At 38.1% G+C, this 24,980-nt stretch overlaps 1 protein-coding gene across 3 annotated transcripts in view; it reads left to right on the top strand.

Moving 5' to 3' along the window:
• The window catches only part of rims2b (regulating synaptic membrane exocytosis 2b), an 86,679-nt gene that overhangs the window by 346 nt on the left and 61,353 nt on the right, over positions 1–24,980 (top strand). Inside the window, exons 2-5 of one of the 3 annotated variants that reach the window (XM_056741659.1) lie at positions 367–536; positions 5,189–5,227; positions 8,591–8,801; positions 13,803–13,978. In XM_056741659.1, the coding sequence (XP_056597637.1) occupies positions 382–536; positions 5,189–5,227; positions 8,591–8,801; positions 13,803–13,978 (581 nt within the window). In that variant the 5' untranslated portion in view covers positions 367–381. Of the gene's footprint in view, positions 1–366; positions 537–5,188; positions 5,228–8,590; positions 8,802–13,802; positions 13,979–16,739; positions 17,266–24,980 lie in introns of those variants that run through there. The other 2 variants (XM_056741660.1, XM_056741661.1) reach the window with 2 other exon arrangements.

The raw sequence follows: 24,980 nt of genomic DNA, 5'->3' as shown, positions 1-24,980 counted from the left end.
GACAATTCTGCATTTTGGCGTTTAGTGCCGGTATCATGATGTTACATCACCTATTGTAAATGTGAGTATTAGAAACTTATCCACAATGTGTTTTGGATAAATATATAGTTCACGCAGTCTCGCAAATACTGTATGGGTGTATTGAAAACAGAAGCTGTATTCGTTTGTCAACGTTCCAGGAACAAGTCAGCATCATGATGCATTATTATTTGATTGTAGACTAAACATCTATACTGTTCTCTGTCTTATACACATGCAGACAGCATCGATGCATGACATTCCACATGTTTAGTGCACTATGCATAGGTGTGATGGATGATTTTTATTCACATTTTTATTCACTGCCCGCTTTCTTGGTCCTTCAAGCACCCACACCTGAAAATGTCTGCTCGGGATGGCCCGGCCGCATCCCCTGCGGCTCCCGCTCAACCGGACATGCCGGACCTGAGCCACCTCACCGAGGAGGAGAAAAAGATCATCCTGTCGGTCATGGATCGCCAGAAGAAAGAGGAGGAGAAAGAGCAGTCCATGTTGAAGTAAGCTATACCTGCTTTTCTTCAGCAGCCTTATTAAGCAGGGCTAACAGTGTGTGTCTGGTGCTGCAGTAATAGTGAAGCGTGCGGATGATGGCTGCGTTTCAACACGCCCGTGTCTCTTTAAAGCGCTCCCTGTCATATTCAGCACGACTGTCTCTTGTAACTTAATACGTCTGCTTACGTGCACGGTCAATATTAGACTATTGTTGACACAAGCTCGGACCCGGTTTACCACCAGACAGGTCTCACGTGGTTTTATCGCTCGCGTTGCGTGTAGATCTGGTGTTTTGCGCCAATGTTGTGACGATATTCTCCGTTGTGGTCTGTATTCCGTGTGTACCGCCGTTGGGCTGGGTTAGCTGTGGGCGCCATTTTCGCTAAAAATCCCACCAGCCGGCGTCTACCTGAGATTACTACGCGTTTTAATCGTGCTGTCGAACAGGTCATACGTTAAACATGACTGCGACGCCTAGAAGAAGGATATTTGCGCCATCGCGGTTGCCATGGTTTCTAGTTTACTGTTTTCAGCACCACGGCGCTGTCCGCTCATGCTCGTGGTGCGGGCGTGTGTTTTGCGGTATTAACGTCGTGTGTATTGAATCAAAGCTCAGCCTATGATGTGTGCATGTGCACGCGCACGTTAGTCTTCTGAATTGCGAGGGTGAACACGTTTATTTGTGTGGGGTTGTGGAAACGAAATGCCAGGGTGTGTGTAGTGAGACTATCTGAAACAATTTTAAACAGCATCGTTTTTTTCCAACTCTGGAATGTTTTGTGTTTACATGTGTATAGGCTTATATTGATTAGTGGGATAGGATACTTTTCTATTTGGCAGACACTTTATCCAAAGGGACCTACAGTGCATTTGACACAATTTCTACAGGTTGAACTAGTTTCAAAGAGACAAAGAAGTTACTAAAAACGCTGAAGATAACATTAACAGACATTGGTTTCCACTACATCAAGACACAGTTTCTGTGGTCTTTGGCATGTTTGTAAAGCGTTTACAAGGGATTTAAAAGTATCAAACTGGTATATTTCCACAACAACATAATAACCCTTCAGTTCATACAGCAATCTTTGAGACGGTTTTTGCTCAGTTCCATTAATGTTTGCCCTAGTGATTTTGCTCTGCAGTAGAGAGAGAACAGACAAATTATTTACTGGAGTGGCCCATTTGGCTCCAAGTTCCAAGCTTGGATTCACGAATCCAGTGAACTCCCAATGCTATGCCGGTGTAGCCGCTCTGCTCTGTTTATAGGCCAGTTTAAGCGTGAGTTTCAGCTGGGCTGCACCATTTGCCTTGCTTAAAATGAGAGTATTGTTAAAATGAGAACACGTTAAAATCTATGACATTATAAACCTTCCCTAGTCGAATCAAACCTTTATTTCCACCTGCGGTTTTATTTGAACTCTAAAGTTTTGGTTGTTAAGTCCAACAGATTGTACTTTTTTAAGATGTGTTTTTTAGTTTTAGTTCAGGTATTTAAGAGCATATTTCACCTTTGTGCTGACAGATGAAGAGTTTCTTAGTTCATGGTTCGTGGCTTAGTTCTCTGGTTCATGGCTGTGGATTTGAAATCAACAATATTGGAGAATTTGGAATTCATCATGATCCATTCATACACTGTCAAAAAATAGTTGAGTCAACTTGCACAATCATATTTTTGAGTTAACTCAACAAACAGAGACTGAAGTCTCAACGTAGAAATTTAGAGTCAATAGTTGTCACACTATTTTCCTATTTAATTAATGAACAACAGAACAAAATATTTTTTGTTGGATGAACATAAATAGAGCAATATAGATTGGTCACTTAAAACGTAATAATTGTATGTGTTTTTTGCCTCAAACAGACCCCAATTTTGATCAGATAACAGTTTAAACAGTTTGTGTTGAGTGCATTTATACCACTTTTGCCATTGTGTCATGCACTTACACTTACACATCAACATTGAACACACAAACCTTAACCATGGTAACAATCAAAAACTATAATTCATAAAAATAACTCTAAACACAACAGATAACTAACAGTAACAGCCAGCAAGAACTAAAACACTAATATTTAAAAAGAAAAACAAGTAACACAGTATTGAACATGCCGGAATGCATCATGGGAACTCTTGCAATACTGTTTATTCAGAATACACTGTTTTGTAAGTTGCGCAAACTTTCTGACGCATTTTGGCCAAAAAATTTGAATCTAAGTCCAGTCAACAAGATAATTTTAGTTAGAAACAGGTTTAGGTTCATTTTGTTTAGTATATGCATAACAATAATTTGATTCCTTTAACTCAAAATTCTATGTTCAAGTTACTTTTTTATCCTTGTAGGTAGAATATTAAGCAAGTTGGATTTTTTACAATGTATCGCTGTTGTTATAATGGCATAATAGAAGACTCACGGCTTAATTTTTTTTTACTTTTTACAATTTTGCAAATCATTTTTAAGTTAAAAAAATTGAGTTCCTCACTTGACCAACTTAACCCACTGACCACGTATGAAGACTGTATGTATTACACGAGAGACGTCTAAGACACACTTTATACATTTAAAAAGCAATCTTTTTCAAAGGCCAACTACTAATTTATATAAATTTCAGGCCTGTAGTGTTTTTGTCCTTGACGTTACAAGTATTTGTAGATCTGACCAATGTTCTGTTTCTAGAATATTATAAATACATTTCCATTAGACTTACATTAAAGGAGGGAACCAAATCCTATCTCGAGACAAGAATCCTATTATGACTTGGGGGTGAGCTTTTTGACTTGGGCCAGTAAGCAACCACTCAGACCACTCTACAGTACCATCATAGCAGCACATTCTAGATGTGCAAGGATCACTTGTCCAATTTGTCTGTATTTGAGCTTTGAAATGGCATCTGTATAGACAGACTGTCTGAACCTGAATCATGGACCTGTAAAAATGTTGCATGCACAAACTTGATATTTAACAACTTTCTGAAATCACATGTTCTGTTTGTGTTATGCTCCTTGAGTCCTCTTCATTGCACTTGTTATTCAAACACTGCAATGTCCTTGTATTTTTTATTTATTTTTAACTGATTGATATTCCGCAGAACTGGTACAAGGACACGATGAAAATAAAAACTTTGCAAATGCAATAATTACATTCATTAATTTCACGTGCTTGTGCTAGTTGGTGACATATTCTGCAGTTATGTATTTTTTACTATGTAAGTGTAGGTATATGTACATTATGTAGACAGCGGGCAGTATACCTTCGAGGGATTTTGAACAGAGGAGTGTACACCTGTATGAATGATGTTGTAGTGTGAGAGTGCTCTTGATCTCTGGACCTGAGCTGTATTAAGACTCAGTGTCAGGCATTTAAAATGGCTGATGCTGATTGGCTGATCACAGGTTATAATCTCTTTACTCTGTCTGAGAGTGTTTAGCTGGCTGAGTGTAAACTGTGGTTTCCTCACTATGGTGGACTGTACTGCCTTTCACCCATAAAGGAGAGGTTGAGTCAATGCTTGGAACATTTAATATAGCACTAATATATTTTCTGTTTGCAAAAGAATATTCAAATGGCCTTGAATACGAAATGAGCCACAATATGCAGTGTAATTTACTACAGAGAGCACATTGTCCTGGATCCTTATTTCATCTGCCACACTAATCACTGCATACTGCACTTTGGTTTGCACACTACTGTATGTTTACCATTTGTCCTGTTTTGGATAAATAGAAAATAAAAGTAACATTCTTAACATAATGTCCAATACATCTCAAGTTATATCTTATGCTACTTTTACACTGAGCACAACGTTACAGTAACTGTTACAATATAGTTTATCTCAAACAGTTTTGACACAGGATGGGAGAAGGGTATATACCGGCTGCTGTCATGTTCTGGTGTTTCTTTGTGATTGACAAAGATTTTTAGATAATCGCTTACTGGCAAATGTCAAGAGATGAGGCCCTCTAGTCTTCATATCTTTATGGTCCCTAGATATGGCTCGAGTTTGGCTGTGCTTTGTTTTTTACAATGCACATTTTTGCACTCTCGCCTATTGTATGATATTGGTATTATCATTCTTTTATATCAATAAATTCACCAGTATAAATTCCTTAAATATGGTATTTCACACAAAAGGTTAAGGATGTGGTGAACATTATTAAATGTCACAGATAAGGCAAAACAGTTACAATTTTGGTTTAATGTGTTAATTTATGTTTTAAGTTCTTTTCTAATTTCTTTTTTTATTTTCCACTGCATGATTGATGACTGTTACATTTACCTTATGTCATATTGTATGTATTGTTTTAACACACCTGTTTTTGTTTTCCTTTTAATAAACATCATGGTGGGGTTGTCAACGGATTAAAATAAATGAATCTCTTAATTTTCTGGATCAATTTTAAATGTTACATTCGTCCTATTTATATCAAAGTATAAAGATAAATCAATTGTTTTTATAAGTTGCATTGTTATTCATCTATTAGGTTAGCACAACACACGCATTTGCAAGCCCCCTTCCCAACATTTCTGTGCTTTAATTTTGCCATGAAAATTGACTGTGCAATGATTTAATTTCATTCGTGTTAATTTTTATTTGTCTTTTTTCATTTGTCACTTGTTTTGCCTTCTGTGTGTACTGAGTTGTTAAACGTATGTTTTAGGGAACCTCCCAAGGAAGACAAAATGCCTCAACCATCTCAGTAAGTACAAGAAAAGTCAGTTGTCCAGTACTTTAAGCTTTCCTTTCTCTGTCTTTGAAACATCCCCCAGTGCTGACCTAGGATCAGTTCCCGGGCTCTAAGATGTGGTGTAGTTGGAAACTCATGAAGTTCTCTACTCATTCTAGTGCTTTTCATACTGTTTATGCTTTCCTACCCTACTAACCTCTGGCCTATATCTGTGCTGCGGTAGTGACCCATATTTACACTTCATACATTCCCAGTTGGTCAGTGTGCTGCTCACATGGCTCCAGTTTATACCCCTTTTTAGACCTCTTTTTGTATCACGGCTTCTTTCTCCACCATATCTTTCTACATTTCTCTGACATCTCTATAACTGTAAAGATCTCCTGTGTCTACTGTATACAGTATATAGTGCTATATCTTCAAATTAGTTTTTTTCAATCAATAATAATTTTATATTTTTTTGGCCTGCTGCTGTAACTACTTTACAATACATCACTTAATATATATTACATGAATTTTTAAGGGAATAGTTCACACCAAAAATGTTATTTTCATCCAAATGTTGCAAACCTTATGCTGGTATGAAGTTTTGACGGGACGAAAACCAAAATGCTGCGGCGTGTGACAGTGTAACAGTTACAGCTTTAAAATGTGTTCGTTTAAATGTCTGGTCGATAAACATTGAACACAATATATTTTATTTTTAGGCAACACAAAAACCTTGAACACAATATATTTTATTTTTTAAGCAACACAATATATTTGGAACAGTACATGTAGTATGTCAGGTTAAATCAGTGGTTCCCAAACCTTTTGAAAGCATGGCACCCTGTTCTAGTCTTTTTTACATGCTTTTCTTGTAATTAAACTTACATGAAGATATAAATAAATTAAATGCAGATGAGCAAACAACAAATTAGGCATAAACAGAAAACAGCATACCTTTGGAACGGTATAACTAAACAGTTTAGTGGTTTTAAAACCGTGACTTTCAAACCGCGGTATACCTTGAAAATGGTATTCGACCTGTGCCTAATCATGTTTGGTGTGTCAAACAGATCTTTTCATGCTGTGACACATGCAAGAGGCCATGTCATTGTCTATTGTCTATTAAACTGTTGTAAAACAACAATATAACATGATTTAAAATTAAGATTGAAAAGCTACAGCGAAGTGGAAGACTTAAATCCCGACCTGGGGCCGGATTCACGAAACTGTTCTTAAGACAAAATCTAATATGTATCTTAAGATAAATTATAGGAAGTTCGTAAGAATGTTCATAAGAGCGATTCTTAAACATTTGTAAAACTTTCTCAAATATAGGAACATCTTCATTTTTGTCATAAGAATAAAATAATATGATTACAATCGCAGTTAAGAAGAGTTTTCTTCTTAAGACTTTTTTGTGCATCCGGCCCGTTTCTTATACAAAGGCCTCAGAAGACTTGAAATAAAGTGTCTGAGTTGTTTATAATACATGTATTTGTTCGGTTTGAAGCATAAAAGGCCAGTAATTCACTTTCATTGTATGGAAAATAGTAGTCTGAAAATTGTGTGCAGCTGTGAAAAATTCAGCCATTTTTGGTCGAACTATTCCTTTAAACAGTATGTCCATTGATTTGTTTCGAATGGCATTCAAGTCCCAGCATTATTCAGCAAACGTTTTGGGTTTTCTACAGTACGGTCTAGTCCCAGGGAAAGATAACTTCATCGCTCGTTTCTTGGCTGTTGATGTTACTGTGCTTGTCTGAACAGGTGGAACCCTTTCAGTGGAATCACTGAGTTGGTTAGTAATGTTCTCCAACCTCAGTCAAAGTCCCCCGGTGAGGAGGAGCCAAAGGCGTAAGTACAGTGAAGTGGTTCACTTAAAACCTTCAGCGGGTATCTTCTTGACTCATCTTTCAAACTGCTGAAGGTGTCTAGCTTAGTATTATGTGAGCCGAGCAGAAGCGATGTGGTGCTCTTTTGTACCTGGACCTGTTGTGAGGGATTTTTCAATGTAAGATAGTCAATAGATAACTGTAAAAATTCACAAATGTTGAAAGAGCGGACTGGAAGTATTCCAATAATTCACAACAAAATTCATTGTGATGTGCTGCACTATGACATTATTGGCACAATTATTTTTGTCATGAACACATGCCGTTAACCGGAAATACTGATTCTAACTGGAATCCTAAATAAGCTTGTCAAAACATAGTCTTCAATACTTTTTCTTTTGGTTCGACTTTCTTCCTGAGATTCACCCAATAGTACTTTCTGTCTAACAAAATTTTGATTCTTGTCAAAAAGTGCAAAGATTCCACTTTATTAGTTCATTGATCTAAGCCATATAAATGACTTTTGTTGGTGTAACCTCATTCAGTCAGGTTGATGTAATTACATGAATCATATTTTTGAATCGTATTTTTAACAAATCCAGTCTTTATAAATCACCCGACAATTTTTGTTTTGTTTATGTTTTATTCAAGTGGAGCTTTAGTTCATGGTAAACCCCTTGTTACATACTTGACTCTTCCATAGATCTTAAAGCACTAAAAGATCCCTTCTAGATCAATAAACATCTGACGAGTAAGTGTTTTCTCTGGATAGGTTATCGATTGATCTGCATTAGGCCTAGATCGGGCAAATGTCATCCTGGGATCACCTACTGTTGCAGTCTACTGTCTTATGAGTAAAAGTATCAAACACAGCCTTACAATGATCACTGCCATGATTAATGAGATTCAACGGATGAATCTGTGGATTTTGAGTTCAAGCTTGTTATATTAATGTGTTTACAACCAAAAGAGGAGTTAAGAGTCACGATTGAATACAAAATGGTGCCTTTATCCCGTAAATGTGTATTTATTACTTGTTTAATTACAGATATTTACAGAGTCATGATATTTACACGTTGTTACCAGATATATTACACCATTTTTGCAAATTTACAAAACATTTCATACATTAAAAACTTTGTTTAACCCTTTCTGCAGCACAACAGGAGAGGCAAAATGATCCAAATCATTGTTAATATTTTAATCACAATCTGTTTTCCCATTTAACACAAATTACAGTATTGACTACAGAACACATTAAAATCCCTATTTTATTACTTTACATACTTGATGTTTTTCAATTTTAAAATCATACAAACCGGGGTTTGAGATTTTTGATAACAGGGTTGCAAAACCTTTATGTGAAATAAATATGATATAAAACAGCATATGTGTTTAAACATGTTGGTCTGAGACTGTTGTCATTTGAAAGACGACATCGTTTCGATGTGACAGAATCACATGCGATGTAACAATCAGCACTGGTCTCAGATGGGCCTTTAAAGGTTGCGCCCACTAGAAAACAACCCTCAATTGATTTCTTTTCTGCTTTTCACAGGAAGTTGCATCAGCAGTTTGAGATGTACAAGGACCAGGTGAAGAAGATCGGCGATGAGGCGCAGAAGAAACCCGAGCAGAAGGCCGACTCGCCCACCTGTGGAATTTGCCACAAAACCAAGTTTGCCGACGGCTGCGGCCAAGTCTGTTCTTATTGCCAAACAAAGTTCTGCGCTCGCTGCGGAGGACGAGTATCTCTCCGGTCCAACAAAGTACGTCTGGCTTGAGTCTCTCACCATTGCGTCTGTAGACACTAAGTGATTGTCTGTCTGTCAGTCTGCCTGTCTGTATCACTGTCTGTGTGTCTGTTTGTGTCAGTAGTATCCTGTATAAAGACCCTGTCAATGTGATCCTGTGTCTGTGTGTCATGTCTTAAATTATCACATCTCACGGCTGTGGCATGATTTTATGGCTTTTGTGTATGGCAAACATTACAAACACAACGCAGAAGAAAGAATCATGAGGCATTCATAACTCAAATGTTGAAATACTCCTGTGATAAAGATGGTAAAGATTATAAAATGTTGTGATACAGTAGCTTAAACATCAACTGTGTAAATGCATAAAAGGACCAAAATAATATAAAAATGTTAGAATCGAAGGAAATTTAACAACAAAGAAACCCCCTTCTTTTGGATTTTAAGATTTAAGATAAAAGGTGTAAATTACTTAATAACTTCATGTATTCAGGGTTAATTGTAAAAACCACAAGAGGGCGCCATATTTTAAACCATGAAGCCACTGTCTAATTTTTGCTGTGTGCTGGAATTTGTCTGCTATCCACCTCAACCCCCATTTCTATAATTAGGAATGCACTTAATTCACAATATTTATCAAAATATTAGTGATGTAATAAAAGTTTTGTATATTTTAAGGAACAATAGGATAATCACACCATTTCTAAAACATTAATAATAATAGTGCAGATGTATTGATTAATAATACAAATAAATAAATACTCATGTAAATATTTTGATTATGGATGTCACAATTGAGTGGGACATGTCTATAGTTTATCTGCTAGAGCAAAACATAATTCACAGGCGTTTACTGTAAAAGCGCGATTGGATAAACAGGGTAAAAAGATAAACAAGAGAAGTCTGCACACTGCTCAGTGTATAAAAAGATAAATTAGACGATTTTTTATCAGGGAGGTAACAAACAAATGAAAAATAAAAGATTTCCGAAATAAGGCTGCATAGTTTGACATTTTGTTATAAAATGATGTTTAAACATCACAAAAGTTTACACTTATAAAATAATACGTTAAAGGGCATTTTACACCATTATTCATTTTCATTCTCTAGTTCTCTTTGTTGGTTACGAGTCTCTGAAATACAAAAATAGCAACACAGTATTTATATTGTGTTATAAAAACTAAAAAGTGCCTGTTGTGAAAACAAGAGCTTTATCTGTTCTATAGATTAGGGGTTTTCACACTTTTTTGTCAGCCGAATCCCTTTGTCCTAAATCTTTTACTTGAAGTACCCTCTGAGAGACACTCCCCATGCGAGGTAGTAAATATGATAATAAAAGAGCACGTTTACATGTTTAACTTCAAAAACATTTATTTGTATTTATTTTGAGGTTTTTATCAGTAGTATTTTACATAAATATTGTTATTTTTTGCAATTTAAAGTGTTTCAAAAGTAATAGAAACAATGTGCACAGGTAGACATACGGTGTACCTCACGAACCCCCTTCAATTCCCTCGTGAACCGCAAGGTGTTCCCTGGGAAACCCTGCTGTAGACAACAACAGACATTACAACACATACAGTAGCTCTCCATCTATAAAGAAGATTTACATCCTAATTTGTCGGCCACCTGTGCTCTCGTCCCTCCAAGGAGTTGAAGAATGTGGAAAATAACTTTACTGACGGTCAATTGTTAATCAGTGACTAATTCACTATTCACAGCTCATGAATGATGAATGATGTGCATAATGCATAGTGTTTAGCACGGGTGCAGCCACAGGAAGAGCTGTACATGCTTCTGCTGAGATGACACCTGATAAACTGCACATATGTACTTCACACTGGTCACTCAACTTGAGTCCGTTTCAAACAAAGCCTTTTGTCTAAGACGTAATTCAGGTGCACATCTAAACTATATTGTACCTAAATCCGAATTAAAAGCAGCTTTCAGTGGTAACTTTATAAAGACCAGACAGCTAATCAACTTAACCTATATGTTTCTAATTCATTATTTATCACAGATGGGTAAGTTATAGATGAATTATATTTTTAAGATCATGCATTGGTCAGTGTAGAATCTCCCGCACTGGCATGTGATCAGTAAGAAGTACTGCAATAAAATAGTGATAATGGTATTTTGGAAGATGAGTTGTTTTTCCCATGATGCCGTGCGCTCACTGCTGAAAGCAGCCAGTGGTAGGGTGTCATGGACACCGGCGCTGCTGTGTCTGATGTCAGTGTCAATTGCTCCACATGTTAGTCAGGCCATGGATTGGGTTGCCCCCGCAGTGCTAGATGACCAGATACTTTTTCAGTGCTGGGACAGTGATGTCACAAGCATTTGCTGCACACCCACAACATATCTGTGAGACGTCCAGGATAAGCCAAGGACATTTCATTATCTATATAAACAATATATATGCAATTAAATTCAAAGTTCATTAATAACATCCATAATGTTTTTTTTCTCCATACAAATTAACATAAATGTTATGTGATAAATCATGTGATTATACTTTTTAAAGCTGTTTCCATAAATGGGTTTAAGAGTATAATAATAACTGTGTTTATTATTGATGAACAGCTGAAATATGAGTATTAATGCAATGTCTGTTAATAATTATTAAAGATAAAATGATTTTATGGTAATTCAAACCTTCCGGCTAATTTAATTTCAAACTAGTTCTGTCCCGGCCAAAACAAACACATTGTATACAAACGTGTTTTGTTTCTTTGTTAAATTTTTTGTTTAATTTAATGGAATGAGATCTGCATCCTATTTATCAGACAGCTTACTGCTGCCATGAAGTTAGTTCTTACCTGCGTTTTTGCGCCGTTTGAGGTGGCATGCATTTGTAATGAGCTGGATTCCGGCTTAGACGCATGAGAGCGGTGAAATCCGTAAATAATGTAGGGTAAAGCGAAAAGCATTGAGCCGGCTTCATCGGACATTCAGCCTCTTAAACGCTGATCAGTTCCCGAGCTCAGACAGAATCTCTGGTGCTATCCGTGGTCCTGAACTGCATTCAAACCATCTTCTCTGTCGTCCTGCATCGTATCTCGACGGACACAAAATGACATATAGCTACAAAATGGGTAGGAAATTGATCTATCTACGCTTTAAGAGTCTGATGTTTAATGTCTCACAATGGCTTAAAATAGACAGGTAGCTTCAATAGGTGTACTGTTTCATTATTTATGTTCTTTGGATTACCCATCGGAATAGCAGACAAACACCGGATCAATAAACAATTGCATAAATAATTATAAAGGACAATAGGGTTTACTTACCCATCCGTCGAGATTGTCAGGTTGTGGCAGGTGTTTAATATGTTTAAATTGTATACAGTACAGTATCTGTTAGGATGATACTCTCACATTGTACCTTTATGGGTACCTTGTTTATGGTTAAAATATATATAAATATATTATATTAAATTAAATTAATGCTTTTTTAATCATTGTCAATAAGCAGAAGGTTCCAATTGTGTCAACGTACTCCGTATAATGTGACAACACGTCTTGTGGTCAGTCACATCTATTAAATGAGTCACATTTTTTCTGGGCAGTAGAAACTATTACAATATATTATATTTTTTTACCTTGAACTTAATCTTGAAGGATATGTATTTGGAGCTCTCGGATAATTTTTTTAATTTAATGAGTTAATAATTTAGAAGAACATGATTTGATGGTTTTAAAAGCCTGTCTTGTTGACGTCTTTGCGTATCTCTGAATGCAGAGATTTGTGTAAGTTACACAGTAAAGCATCTCTCATTGAACAACATTTGAGTCAAGCACTTTAATGTCCACATTCCGTTTTAAAAGAAGTTCAGGCAATATTTTCTTATTACTCGGGTCTCTGTGTCACTAATGGGACTCTATGTTTTCTATTCTGGGCCCATTCACACACAAACTCATTTCTTTCTTTCTCTTGTGTTGTCATGTTGAAACGGTCTCTGTCGTTCTTTGTTTCTACTTTTCTTGCACTATCTGTCTCTCCGTCTCCCTTCTTTAACTCACTCACTCATTCTTTCTTTTCTGTTTCTCTTTCTTATAGCGTTTCTTAGTTTTCTCTCATACTGTTATTTCCCTGTGTCTCTTTTAGTAAAGGTTACTGTCTCCCTCTCTCTCTGTGCTGTCCATTTTCTTCTAGCACCTTCTCCGCTGGTTTACATTGATTCACGCATGCCCTCGCCATCGCATGTATATGTGATTAATGTGCACACGTAACTAATTGTGATACACATCGAAACACTCCGAACACCGGAATAACCACATAGTCACAGAAACATCACGTTTCAATCACAAATGTAACAATCTAGTTTTGTTTGTTTTTCATTATCTGTAACTACACAGTCAAATTGAAGCCAAATATATGCTTACCCTGCCGAACGGAAATGGAGTTAAATTGAATACATTTTGTGTTTGAATCAATACTCTCACTTCGTTTTTATTGGTTTTTGGTTTGAACAAAGTTTATTCATTTAAATGTTAGGTTAGGGTTAGGGTTAGGGTTAGGGTTATTAAAACTGTTTTGATCTCGCAGTATTGGCAAAAGCTGAAGTCCGGAGGGATATTTGTAAAATGTTTGCTTTAACCCTACTGGTTCAAGTATGGTATCAATATATGATCTGTATGGTACAAAATGGAGAAAATACTGAACTTTGAACACTAAACTGTTCATTTTAGAAAATGATTTGGCAGAAAGACACGGGATGGGGTTTATTCTAAATAAACTACTCAATAGGCTTTCAGATGTAGTGTCATATTTGCCAGCTCTCCTAAAATCAGTCTTCTTCCACTACACTCACAACTACACACATACAAAACTTTAATTCATCTTTAATAATATATTTAATAGACTATACTGTAATGTTTCAATATTTTTCAATTGTCCTATGGCAGACCTCACTTTGGGCCAATACTGTACATGTTCTTTCCGCAGTACTGGTGAAAAGCTCTGTGACAGATTCAACTACTTCAGTTTTTTTTATTTAAATCATTTCCAATGCAGGTAATGTGGGTATGCAACCTGTGCCGAAAACAACAAGAAATCCTCACCAAGTCGGGAGAGTGGTTCTACAGTGGTTCTGAGGGGTCCAGATCAGGGTCCCAAGCCAAAGTGAGAGGAGGCCCGGTCAGTGCAACCCAGGACCCTCTCAGAAACGGTTCGGGGGTCCCCACAGACAGGTTAGGAATACCCAATTTATTCTCCAGCATCTCATACTGTATGTGTCAAATTTAATCTGATTTGTTTTAGCTGTCTTCAAATTTATCTGTCTTCTTGCGTAGAGAAACATTTGGGTTGGAAAACTGGATGTACTGTATATGTATGACATCATCAAGGTTTTCAATTACTAGGGTTGCTGTGAAGAATACAGATCTAATTGGTTGTATGTTCTGCCTTCTGACCTAAAATGTATCTACACTAGTATAATATTATTCTATTTATAGTTTAGTTGCGCGTTCTTATTTGTTGTGTATACAAACATGTTCAAACCATATTCAAACATTGAAAAATTCGCACACTTCTTTTGCAACATTGCAGTAATTCAACACCTCAATTTGGCAGAACTGTGTTATCCTCTTGTGTAGGAACAATTATCTATGATATTTGTCTGACTTAATGGAACATTCAGTGTATTTATTAATATGGCAGTGTATGGCTAACTCTCGAATTAAATTTTTATGTTTTGAAAGCAGTGTGGTTACATTCACCTGTTGTGCACTTCAGAGGGTGTACGCTTAAAAAGTACACTTTAAAAAAGAAAGGTGCTCTAAAGGATTCTTTGTGGAAATGCCATATAAAGAGAATCTTTCATTCTAACACTGTGTCTACACCGGACACGACCTGCGCGATGTGACATGACACATTGGCTTGTTCTCACAGAATTTTCATCATGTGTCGTCAAGATGTAATATTATAATGCCTTCTATTGTCTTTTGTTGAGTTGCATCGTGCCTGTGCTGTGTCTGTGTACACACGGTGTAAATGTCTTAAAGGGGTCATATAACACGCCTTAAACGAATATTATAGTTTGTTTTAGATGTAATGCAATGTGTATACGTGATATACCGTGCATGTTTGTATCTCCTCTTTGCTCTGCCTCTCTGAAATGCACAGATTTTAAACAAAGCTCATGGCTCTGATAAACGAGGTGTGCTATGATTGGCCAGATAACCTGTGCGTATTTATTGGTCGAGTACTGCAAGCATGTGGCGGAAATGTTACGCCAATTACCATATTTGGAACATCAGGATCCAAACCAATTGTACTGACAGGTACACCACCTTCCTTGCGTATACATTTGTGCAGTCTAGGTCAAATCAAACCACAAATTTATTTAAAATAGATTTATGGAGGTGTGGTTACACAAAGCGTTTCAAGCAGGTCTTTGTGAGCATTTGCTTTTAGATAAAAATGCTTCTTTTGTTCACACACTTTAGTTTTTGCATTTTCACGTGTCTAACACAAGCATAGGCAACTTATAACACGCCAAAGACACAGAAAAACACGTATTCGCACCATATGACCCCTTTAAAACAACCATTTATTTATTTATTTTCTTCTTATAATGGGAAGAACCTTTCTCTTGTTAAAAAGCAATCTGTTTGTGCAACATTCTGTGGATGTTCAAGTCCCAATGAAGAACATTTTAGGAACCTTTATATTTATGAGCATAGGCAGTAGTTGTGGTAATGCTTGTCTTAGCTAGACACCACTCCCTAAATGACCATGTCCGGATTTTGAAGCGGTCACCTTCAGATTAAAAGACAAAAGTGGTCATTACAAAGCTAGGACCACCAACACTTTCCTCTGAGGACACCCTATTAAAGGCGTGTCTGCTTCTGTAGGCTATATGCACATTTCTCAGTGGAACATTTTCCTCCCGTAGCCTTTAAGGACTCTGGACTTGCTCACAAAGCGGACTTCTTCAGTTTTGCTTCTTAAGTGGTCTAGATGATAATAAGGGAAGTCTACATATAGGCAACATCATATAAAAATGTAATGATGCATTTGTAGGCTACATCAAACGATCCCCATGTTCTGTTCTTTTCAGATGCGCTCTGTTTGATTCTGTATGCAACAACGCCTTGGGTGAATGCGGCCTCTTGACTGTGATAGGCGCTGTTGAGTCCGAGACAAATGTCCCCGTGTACACTTTCTGTCCCAGATCTAATTCTTCTGACCACAACTGCGCCAATTACAATAAAAAAACGAAAGGAAACGTTTTAAGATTTAAACAAATCAAATCGCGCAAATATGTATACGTTTTCATGGCCATTCCTGTACGTCCAAGTGCTCATTCCTATGATGTCATCATGATGGTCGTGGCAATCGGGACAGTTGTTAGAAATGATTAGTCAAAAAGCTAGCTCTAGTAACATCAGGTTTTTTTCTCCAGAAATGCAATTTAACGGCACCAAGCTTGTTCATTTATATCCAACGAAACATTCCATAGCCTACTACTTTAGAGGACATAGAAATAGCTCGTATTTTTTTGAGAAAAACGTGTCGTTTAACCGCGTAACAAAAGATGAGAAAAAAGAAAATTTCAAATGGGATCTTAAGCCATACTGAAGCATTTGGAAAAACAGTGGTTACATTAAAACGAGTACTTACACCCGGAAACGCCCTTGCTTCAAAGATCCTCCTCAAGTTTCTCCTCGGAATTTTGAACGTGAAATGAAACGAAATATGGTGCTTTTCATAAAGGCACAAGTCTATATATATCAGTCGTGCACTCTAGAGCGCGCTGCTCGAGTGCTTTGGACGGTCTGCTGAAACAGACTCAAGCGCGCTCTTCGGCTCTGGCTCAAAAACCAAGTGAGCCTCCTACCTAGTCAGCATCACAGACGCGTTCGATTTGAGCCTACGCCGTCAAAAATTGCTGCCTCACGAGGTTGTAAGACACAGCCTCTGTCTCTACTTCTCCCGTCAGAGCGCACCGCGTCTACATCTCCGTTTGCGCATCTCTCACAGAGACCCGCGTAATAGAACAGCCGGCGACTGCTCGTCGGGAACGATGAGTGAGAGAGAGTCTGCTCTTCTCCGGGTCTGGCTGAATTTTCGAAGCGAGACGGTGGCGCATGGACGCATCCGGACATTTTAGCCGGTAAAAATGCAGCGCTGTTTTTCTCTCTCTCTGGCCGTCAGACGGCATCCACCCCGCGCTCCCCGCATCCGCAGCATCACCTCAGGGCTGGACCATGAGGCGCGCGTCCATCACATCTCCGGCAAAATATGGGACTTGATCCACACGGCAGCGCGTCGGATATAGGGGGTCGTGGTGCTGTGGGTGTGCTGGTGTTGTTGTTCCCCGAAGTGAAAGACTACTGGGTTGCTTAGGTAGGAGGGGGCAGGCAAAAATGCAATTTGGGACATTGCGACAGTTTTGTAGCTCTTTTCTATCGCATTTCAAGCCACCTCAGAACATCTCGAAGCCGGAGCTGTTGGGACAGGCGCCTAACGGCAGGTGAGACCATCGATGTCTACAGATCATCATAAGACGAGCTGTGTTTGGTTATGATTGAATCGACGAACACAGCACGGGGGCATCCAGTGCTACAGATATAAGATTGACATTTTTGTGCCATTGAACTTGTTTGTGGGCTATGATTTGCATGCATCGGGGTTTATAACACTGTACGCTCCCATAAAGCAGCCATACGACTTCATTTGATAATGAGATGTTGCTTGCAATAATTATAGTGCAAGGTTCGGGTTGCATATTATATTTAATTTAAAAAATAATAAAGTAGGCTACCTATTATATGTGTAATCCGGGGCTATAGTTGTCAAAAGTCTCAATATATAAGGTTTTGAGTCAAAAGTGCAATTGTTACCAAATTTTTTACCTTGCAATCTTATCCAATCCTTATAGTTGTTTTTATATATATAGCTGTTGGGTAAATAAGCAAACACAGTAGGGGCAGCTAAGAATTGTGGCAAGTTTGAACCTGAAAGTTCAACTTTTGATCTTTCGTTATCAGGTCACAGGTCAGTTTTGAGGGAAATTATTTTACTTGTTAGCTGAACGAGTGGTTTGGTATTTTCATACGTTATAGTTGTCGTAGTAAATTTATGATATTTCTGCTTGATGAATTGTATTGTGTTTCTTAAACTTGTGCTGGGCTCTGTCCTGGCCCTGCTCTCACCTACATGCAGTGAAACACCAGAAAATATGCAGCTGTCTTTTGTATACTGTTTGATCAAATATTTTTTTAGTATCAATCTTTTGTCTTAAAATTTAGTAACTGCAGTCTAATAGAATTGTCAGTGCACTTTTTATTCGCTTTTAAATGCAGACAATTATACCAATGAAAAGTATTTTATATAATGTAATGATATGACACTTTTGAGAAATATCATTAAAAATGATGATGTGGTCATCTCATCACCATGGTGACATCATGTGAACAGCCACATCACAGAATTAAGGGTTCCTGCAGACTCTTAAAAATGCTGTTATGAACCCAACCCCTGGCTTCTAAATTTACAGAGCCACTAAAGGACAAAAAAAATTCTCGCAAAGATATTTGCATTCTCTCACAGAACATTTTGCGTTGTTTGGGAGGACACTTTTTGTTTAATGCCCGTACATTAACAATGGAGCAGTTCAAAGAGTTTTATACTTATGTATAAAAAATACAAGAAAGGTCGACAATTGATGCACAGAATTTCCGATCAATAACTTATGAGCTAAACGTTGTTAAACACAAATGACATCTCAGTCCAAGTAATGTAGACCAGTGTTGCCAACTTGGTAACTTTGTCGCTAGATTCAGCGACTTTTCAAATCCCTTTAGCAAATTATTTTTCAAAAAGGGATTAGCGACGCCCCTCCTTGAACTGCCACTTTACCGTGGTGGAGGGGTGTGAGTACCCGAAAGACCGTAGGAGCTATGTTGTCTGGGGCTATATGCCCCTGGTAGGGTCCCCCAAGGCAAACAGGTCCTAGGTGATGGATCAGACTAAAAGCAGTTCTTTTGGACTGGCAGCCCGGGGTGGTGGTCTCTCTTTTTAAGAAGGCGGACCGGAGGATGTGCTCCAACTATCGGGCTTGCCCACTTCAGGTTGGTGTAGAGTTCCTGTCTCAAGTGGAGGAGTTCAAGTATCTGGGGGTCTTGTTCACGAGTGAGGGAAGGATGGAACGGGAGATTGACAGGCGGAATCGGTGCAGCTTCTGCAGTACTACGGTCGTTGTACCGGTCTGTCGTGGTGAAGAAGGAGGTGAGCTGCAAGGCGAAGCTCTCGATTTACCGGTAAATCTACGTTTCTACTCTCACCTATGGTCATGAGCTGTGGGTCATGACCGAAAGGACAAGATCCCGGATACAGGCGGCCGAAATGAGCTTTCTCCGCATGGTGGCTGGGCGACCCCTTAGAGATAGGGTGAGAAGCTCGGTAACTCGGGAGGAGCTCAGAGTAGAGCCGCTGCTTCTCCACATCGAGAAGGGCCAGCTGAGCTGGCTCGGGCATCTTTTTCAGATGCCCCCTGGATGCCTTCCTGGGAAGGTTTTCCGGGCATGTCCCACCGGGAGGAGACCCCGGGGAAGACCTAGGACCTACTGGCCCGGGAACGCCTCGGTGTCCCCCCGGAAGAGCTGGAGGAAGTGTCTAGGGAGAGGGAAGTCTGGGCATCCCTGCTTACACTGCTGCCCCTGCGACCCGGCCCAGGATGAAGCGGAAGAAGATGGATGGATGGATGGATGGATGGATTAGCGACAATCTAGCTTCTTTCTGAATAAGCCTTGACGACTCAGCGAAACATTCTGCTTCACATCTACTGCCCCACGAGACCCAGTTATCGTATTGGCAGAATACCATCGCCTCTATGTCTACTATCTTCAGTGAGCGGCAGGGAGAAGCAGCATATTCAGTTCAGACAACAGTGTTTAAAGTTTACTTACTAATACATAAAATTGGTAGTCTGCCAACAGAAACAGAAAAAGAAGTAATCAAGAATCTAATTGTTGTGCATTTGTGTGTATTGTTTTATTATAATACTGTATACGACAGTTCAGAGAGTAGAGATATGAAGCAGACCTGAAGCGATTAGCTTGTCAGATAAGACGTGTCACTGGTATGATAATTAACACGTGTCGTCTTCTGCCGACATTTATGTGACTTTTCGGGCAGGCTTTGGCTACTTTCCATTGAAAATAGTCGGCAACACTGATGTAGACAACGAACTACAATTTTCTTTAAACAAGCCTTGATCTCAGGCAGTACTGCATCATTTGCAAAGTACAAACCGGTAAAAGGAATAAATAATCAAGGAATTCAGGAAATTATGCAAAAAGTCATTTGATCAAACTATGTTTTGTAGTATGACCAGCAGGAGAACATTGATGTTCAAACTGGATTTGGGGACACTGCAATGTTACGTTGATGACTATTTTTGTAGCAACACTTTTTGCACTTCGCAGACAGTCCCTTCAGTCGTCTCCAGCCGAATGCTCATAGAGATCAATTTTATGTGATAGAGCTAGATTTGAGGAAAGTGAGGTTGTATAGATATATACTTTATATAACTAAATGCAGTTAGCAGCTGTTTCTCTGGGCCACAGTACATACGTTGTCCGCCATATTGGAACAGTGTTAGTCTGCGGTTTTCCCTGTGGAGTTAGGCTGTCAAATTTGACTCTGTTTATGAAATTATATATTGGGGTGTAATTTTAGTTTAAGTACATCAAAAGTAACTGTAACTAAATTACAGAAAACATATGAGTAATCCCTTACTTTACTTTTTCAAGGGAAAAGTAATTAAAATACAGTAACTAATTACTTAGTAACTAGTTACACCCAACACTGATATACACATAAGTGTACCAACAGATGCGAAAGCGATCACCATCCGCCGTACATCTCAGGTCCGGTGAACAGATGAAATTGTTAGATCAGTTTTGTTTGTGGAATAGGGAGCATTAGAGATGACATATTATTGTATGTGAACCGTGGAAGTTTAAATGGGTTTCGCCTGGTAAATCGCATAAGGTCTGTGGTTAAGAAAACCTCTTAAATGTTTTCACGTTTTATTCTATGACATAAAACACGCCTGTTATAACCCACTCGTGATTTATATTGTCATCATGCATATAAAGCTCACAAATATTTCAACATGGACACAAATCTCTAAAAACGTAGATGTGTATTAATTCACGGAGTAATTACTTACCAGGAAACACATTTTAAATAAGGTTTGTAGGAGTTGTCTGAGCGTTGGTGACGTTGATATCAAGTGTAGTCTGTTTATAGCCTCATGTTAGCTTTTTACTTCTGCGATTGTATTTCGGCTTCAAAAGTAACACATGTTGTGTTAATTTGTAAAGATTATCTTGATAGACAAAACGTGTAAACATCATGAACATTTCTTAATCACAGAGCTTATTTTTAGCGATCTTCCTAAAGTCTATGGGAAAAATGCATAGGATTTCGATTGAGGAATCCACTGCAGCACTAACTTCCGTGTTGACCTAGAAAAACACGTCATCTCTTGGGGTCCCTATAGCCTATGCTTTTTTTCTTTCTTTTTCCCTATAGTATTGGCTCTTGTGTGTCTCATCATGACCGACTGCGTCATTACGTCTGATTTGAACGTGAAACGTAAATGGCTCCCGTGATCAACTGGGCCATGCTTACGTTATTGTTTATGAGTTCTCCGGATAAAAATATCATACGGCTTCGGTTCAGAAGGTCTGCAAGTCGAGTAAATAATTGTTTATACAGTTTTTGGTCTGCTTGTCTAATAAATACCTGTGACTGTACTTTTATTTGCGTGTTGTGTTTTATATGGTTGAAAAGTGGTTAGGTTTAGGTCAGGGGGGTTTAGGTCCTCCAAACAATTTTGAAACCATAAATATTTCTGAAACCAATTATATTTTTACAAATGCAATGAAATAAACTTTATAGTGAACAACCTAAAGCAATGTAATATCCCGCTCATCAAAAAAATGGGCACCAAAAGGCACCCTGCACCTAAAGGAGACTTAGATATGTGACGAGTCGGCAGTGAGAACGAATTGGAATCCACTTATACTGTATGAATGTGTGTAATATGAGATTTAGAAAAACAGATGAGTGATTATTTTTCTCATTTTAAACATTTCAATCTTATTTGGTGACTCTGGTGATGGGAATCTAAATGCAGATTGGAAGATGGACAGACGTTATTTTTGTCTACTGTAAACAACTCACAGCTGAGTTGCTTATTTCAAGCAGCGGAATTTAGTTTCCTAATGCCACTAAATTAGGAATTATAAGGAACCTTGAACTATTTATAACGCAAGGAAGATAGTTTATTTTGTGAAAAGTGTATCCTAGTGAGTCATTCAGTCAAGTCATTATTTATTAAGCAATGTTATGGCATACCTGAAACAATACGGATGGATTACGTTACAGTACAAACCAGAGTGTAAAGCCTTTAATTGTTTCTAGTTCAAAACCAAGGCCCATCTTGATGTTGACATTGCATTGCCTTAAATCTTAACAGCGCATAAGACGATTCCTTGCTGAGATTTCTTTTATAAACATTCTTGATTTTTAAGGGTTCACGTTGAGTAGGGGTGATGACTGTAATAATTTTAAGTGAATGAATTTGTTTTGTTTGGCCCATAAAATAATTGCAGAAAACTTCCTGACTAAACGTTTCTCTGCTTTGCAAGGTGCCGGTCAGTTTCAATTATTTAAGAGGTTTTAGCTGCCACCAACAAATCAGTTTTCTTTAACTGTTAGGTATCAACAAACATTACTCTGACTTTAATGTAGTCAACATGCTATCTTGTGACATTTCAATTCCCAGGATCAAAGTGTGTGAGACAGAAAGTGTGCAAATATAGATTAGGCTCTTAAAAATAGGGTGCTACATCACAGCGATGCCATAGAAGAACAATTTCTGGTTTCACAAGGTCTATTTTCTCAAAAGTATCATTTGATTTTTTTTGTTACTTAAAAATTCTTCAGGTGTCAAAGGTTCTTAATGGAACCATTCGGCAAAAATCTTTTTTTAAGAATGTATTTGCTTGATGATACAAGAACACATGCTTGATTCAACTGACAGTAAACTGATAAATCACATTTACTGCCGTTTGCAAAATTATTGAACAAACATTATATGGTCTTGTGCAGTGGCGGTTCTACATTGAATCACTCCCCGGGCGAGATCCGCTCTGGGTGCCCCCCCATCTACTCCCACCCATCCGAGAGAAAAAAAGCCATGTTTTACCATAACTATATAAGTGTAAGACGAACCTTATATTTCTCAATTGCACAAATCCTTCAACAGAACATTTTAAAAACACAATTCTGCACAAATCAGTATAAGTTATCAGAACTTAAATATACTCTATGTACATAAATGTTGCAACATATGTACATGATGTACATATGTATCATGATGTAACACGACCAGAGAACAACAACATTAAAATATTAAGAATAATATACAAATAAAATATAGAAAAAATATTCTAAATAGCACAAATCCTTCATCACACAAAAGCAAATCTACATAATTACACTATTGCACTAAGAACAGAAAACACAAACTAAAACCTGACCTTTCTGGCCTTCCTTAATGCAAAATCATCAATAATGTCATCATACGAAATCTGCCCCCTATTGAGTTATTGATACTGATGATAGGAAGGCCAGTGAGCTGTTCTTGAGACATGGTTGACCTCAGGTATGACTTGATCAACTTTTGAAAAGCTCCTCTCTGCTTGAGCCACAGTGACTGGCAGAGTAAGTGTAATCCTGAGAGCAGTCCAAAAGTTGGGGTAGATCTCTGATAGATCCTTATCATGCATAAAAGTGATAAAATTCAAGGAGGCTGATGGTTTTTGATGGCTGACCAGTGACAGAGGATTCTCCAAAATACTTTAGAAGTGCCCATGAATTTGCAATTGAAATTGACATCAAAAGACAGTAGGCTACAGTATAACTCTTATGAATTGCAAATTTAAATAAACATGCCCTTACATGCCAAATGTCTGTCATGACTCATTAGACGCTTTATTAATCTAATCTAAGGGAGGAACAATTAGCTCCTTGGTTACTGCCTCAAATTATATTCTTTGTCACGCAACAGAGTTATAGCAAATGTTTGCCTTTGAACACATCCAGACATATGTTAATTTCGTTGGCTAATTACAGGGCCCAACATTAACCCCAATGATGGAAATAAATAATAACTTTACTTGTAACAGTTTTGTTGCAAAGCACAATCTTATGGTGAAATTAGATCTCGTGTTTGTTGAGTTAAGACCGAATTATTGTTGTATAAGCATCATAGCAAGAAGGCTAACAAACGTAAGAGTTAACGTTACCACCCATTAACATTAGCCCTTCATTGATGATGGATAACGTCACCGTAATCATACAGAGAGAACGTAGTTACATACCTTTATCTTTTGCTCCTTTCTCCGCTTCTACTTTGATTTTTTCTTATATTGGGCACCTGACGGCTTAAACCTTTTTCTCTCCATCGCTTTCATGTTTATCTGGCACTCGACAATCAAGACTAAACCACTTCACCTCCACATAATCGTTTTGGATTAACTTTTTTTATTAGCCATTTCACACACAATGCAGAAAAAAACGTGGAAAAATAGGCCTGTGCTTTAAAATTATGAATGAAATGTGCGTTATTTAGAAGAAAGTCAAGGTGTGACTGATTTTAGCCCACTAAATGGGCCCCCCTCCTTGTCCGCTCCATTTGGGAGAGGTGAACTGTCCATCAGGGGATCAGCCCCTCCCCTTTACAGTTTTCACACAGCTTCTGCGCTTCTCAGCAAGCAGGGGCGGCGATTTACCAATTCCCCACACAGACAGTTATATTATACATAATAGAAACCTGCTTTGCGGCGCGGATTATTTTTCTTTTTCAAGTGCTTGTGCCGCCCCCCACGTGTCGTGAAAATTTGGCGCCCCGGGCGGCTGCCCGGTTTGCCCGTGCCTAAAACCGCCACTGGTCTTGTGCCTTCCACAGAAGATGTTTATAAATTCAGACCACGTTACTTAGTGGTTCTAAACAGACTTTTGACCTGCACACATTTAGTTTTTGGAAAGAATCGCTATCCTGCCTTTAAGCCACATGTCTTAGCATAGGATCATGGCATCTCAAAAATAAAAATGAAACAGGATTACCTGCACGTTTTTTAAATGAAATGTCTCTGTTCTCTGGTACAT

This window comes from Triplophysa dalaica, chromosome 25 (genome assembly GCF_015846415.1).
Source record: "Triplophysa dalaica isolate WHDGS20190420 chromosome 25, ASM1584641v1, whole genome shotgun sequence".
Lineage (NCBI taxonomy): Eukaryota > Metazoa > Chordata > Actinopteri > Cypriniformes > Nemacheilidae > Triplophysa > Triplophysa dalaica.
The sequence above is the reverse complement of the archived record's forward strand: the minus strand, read 5'-3'. Positions and strand labels throughout refer to the sequence as shown.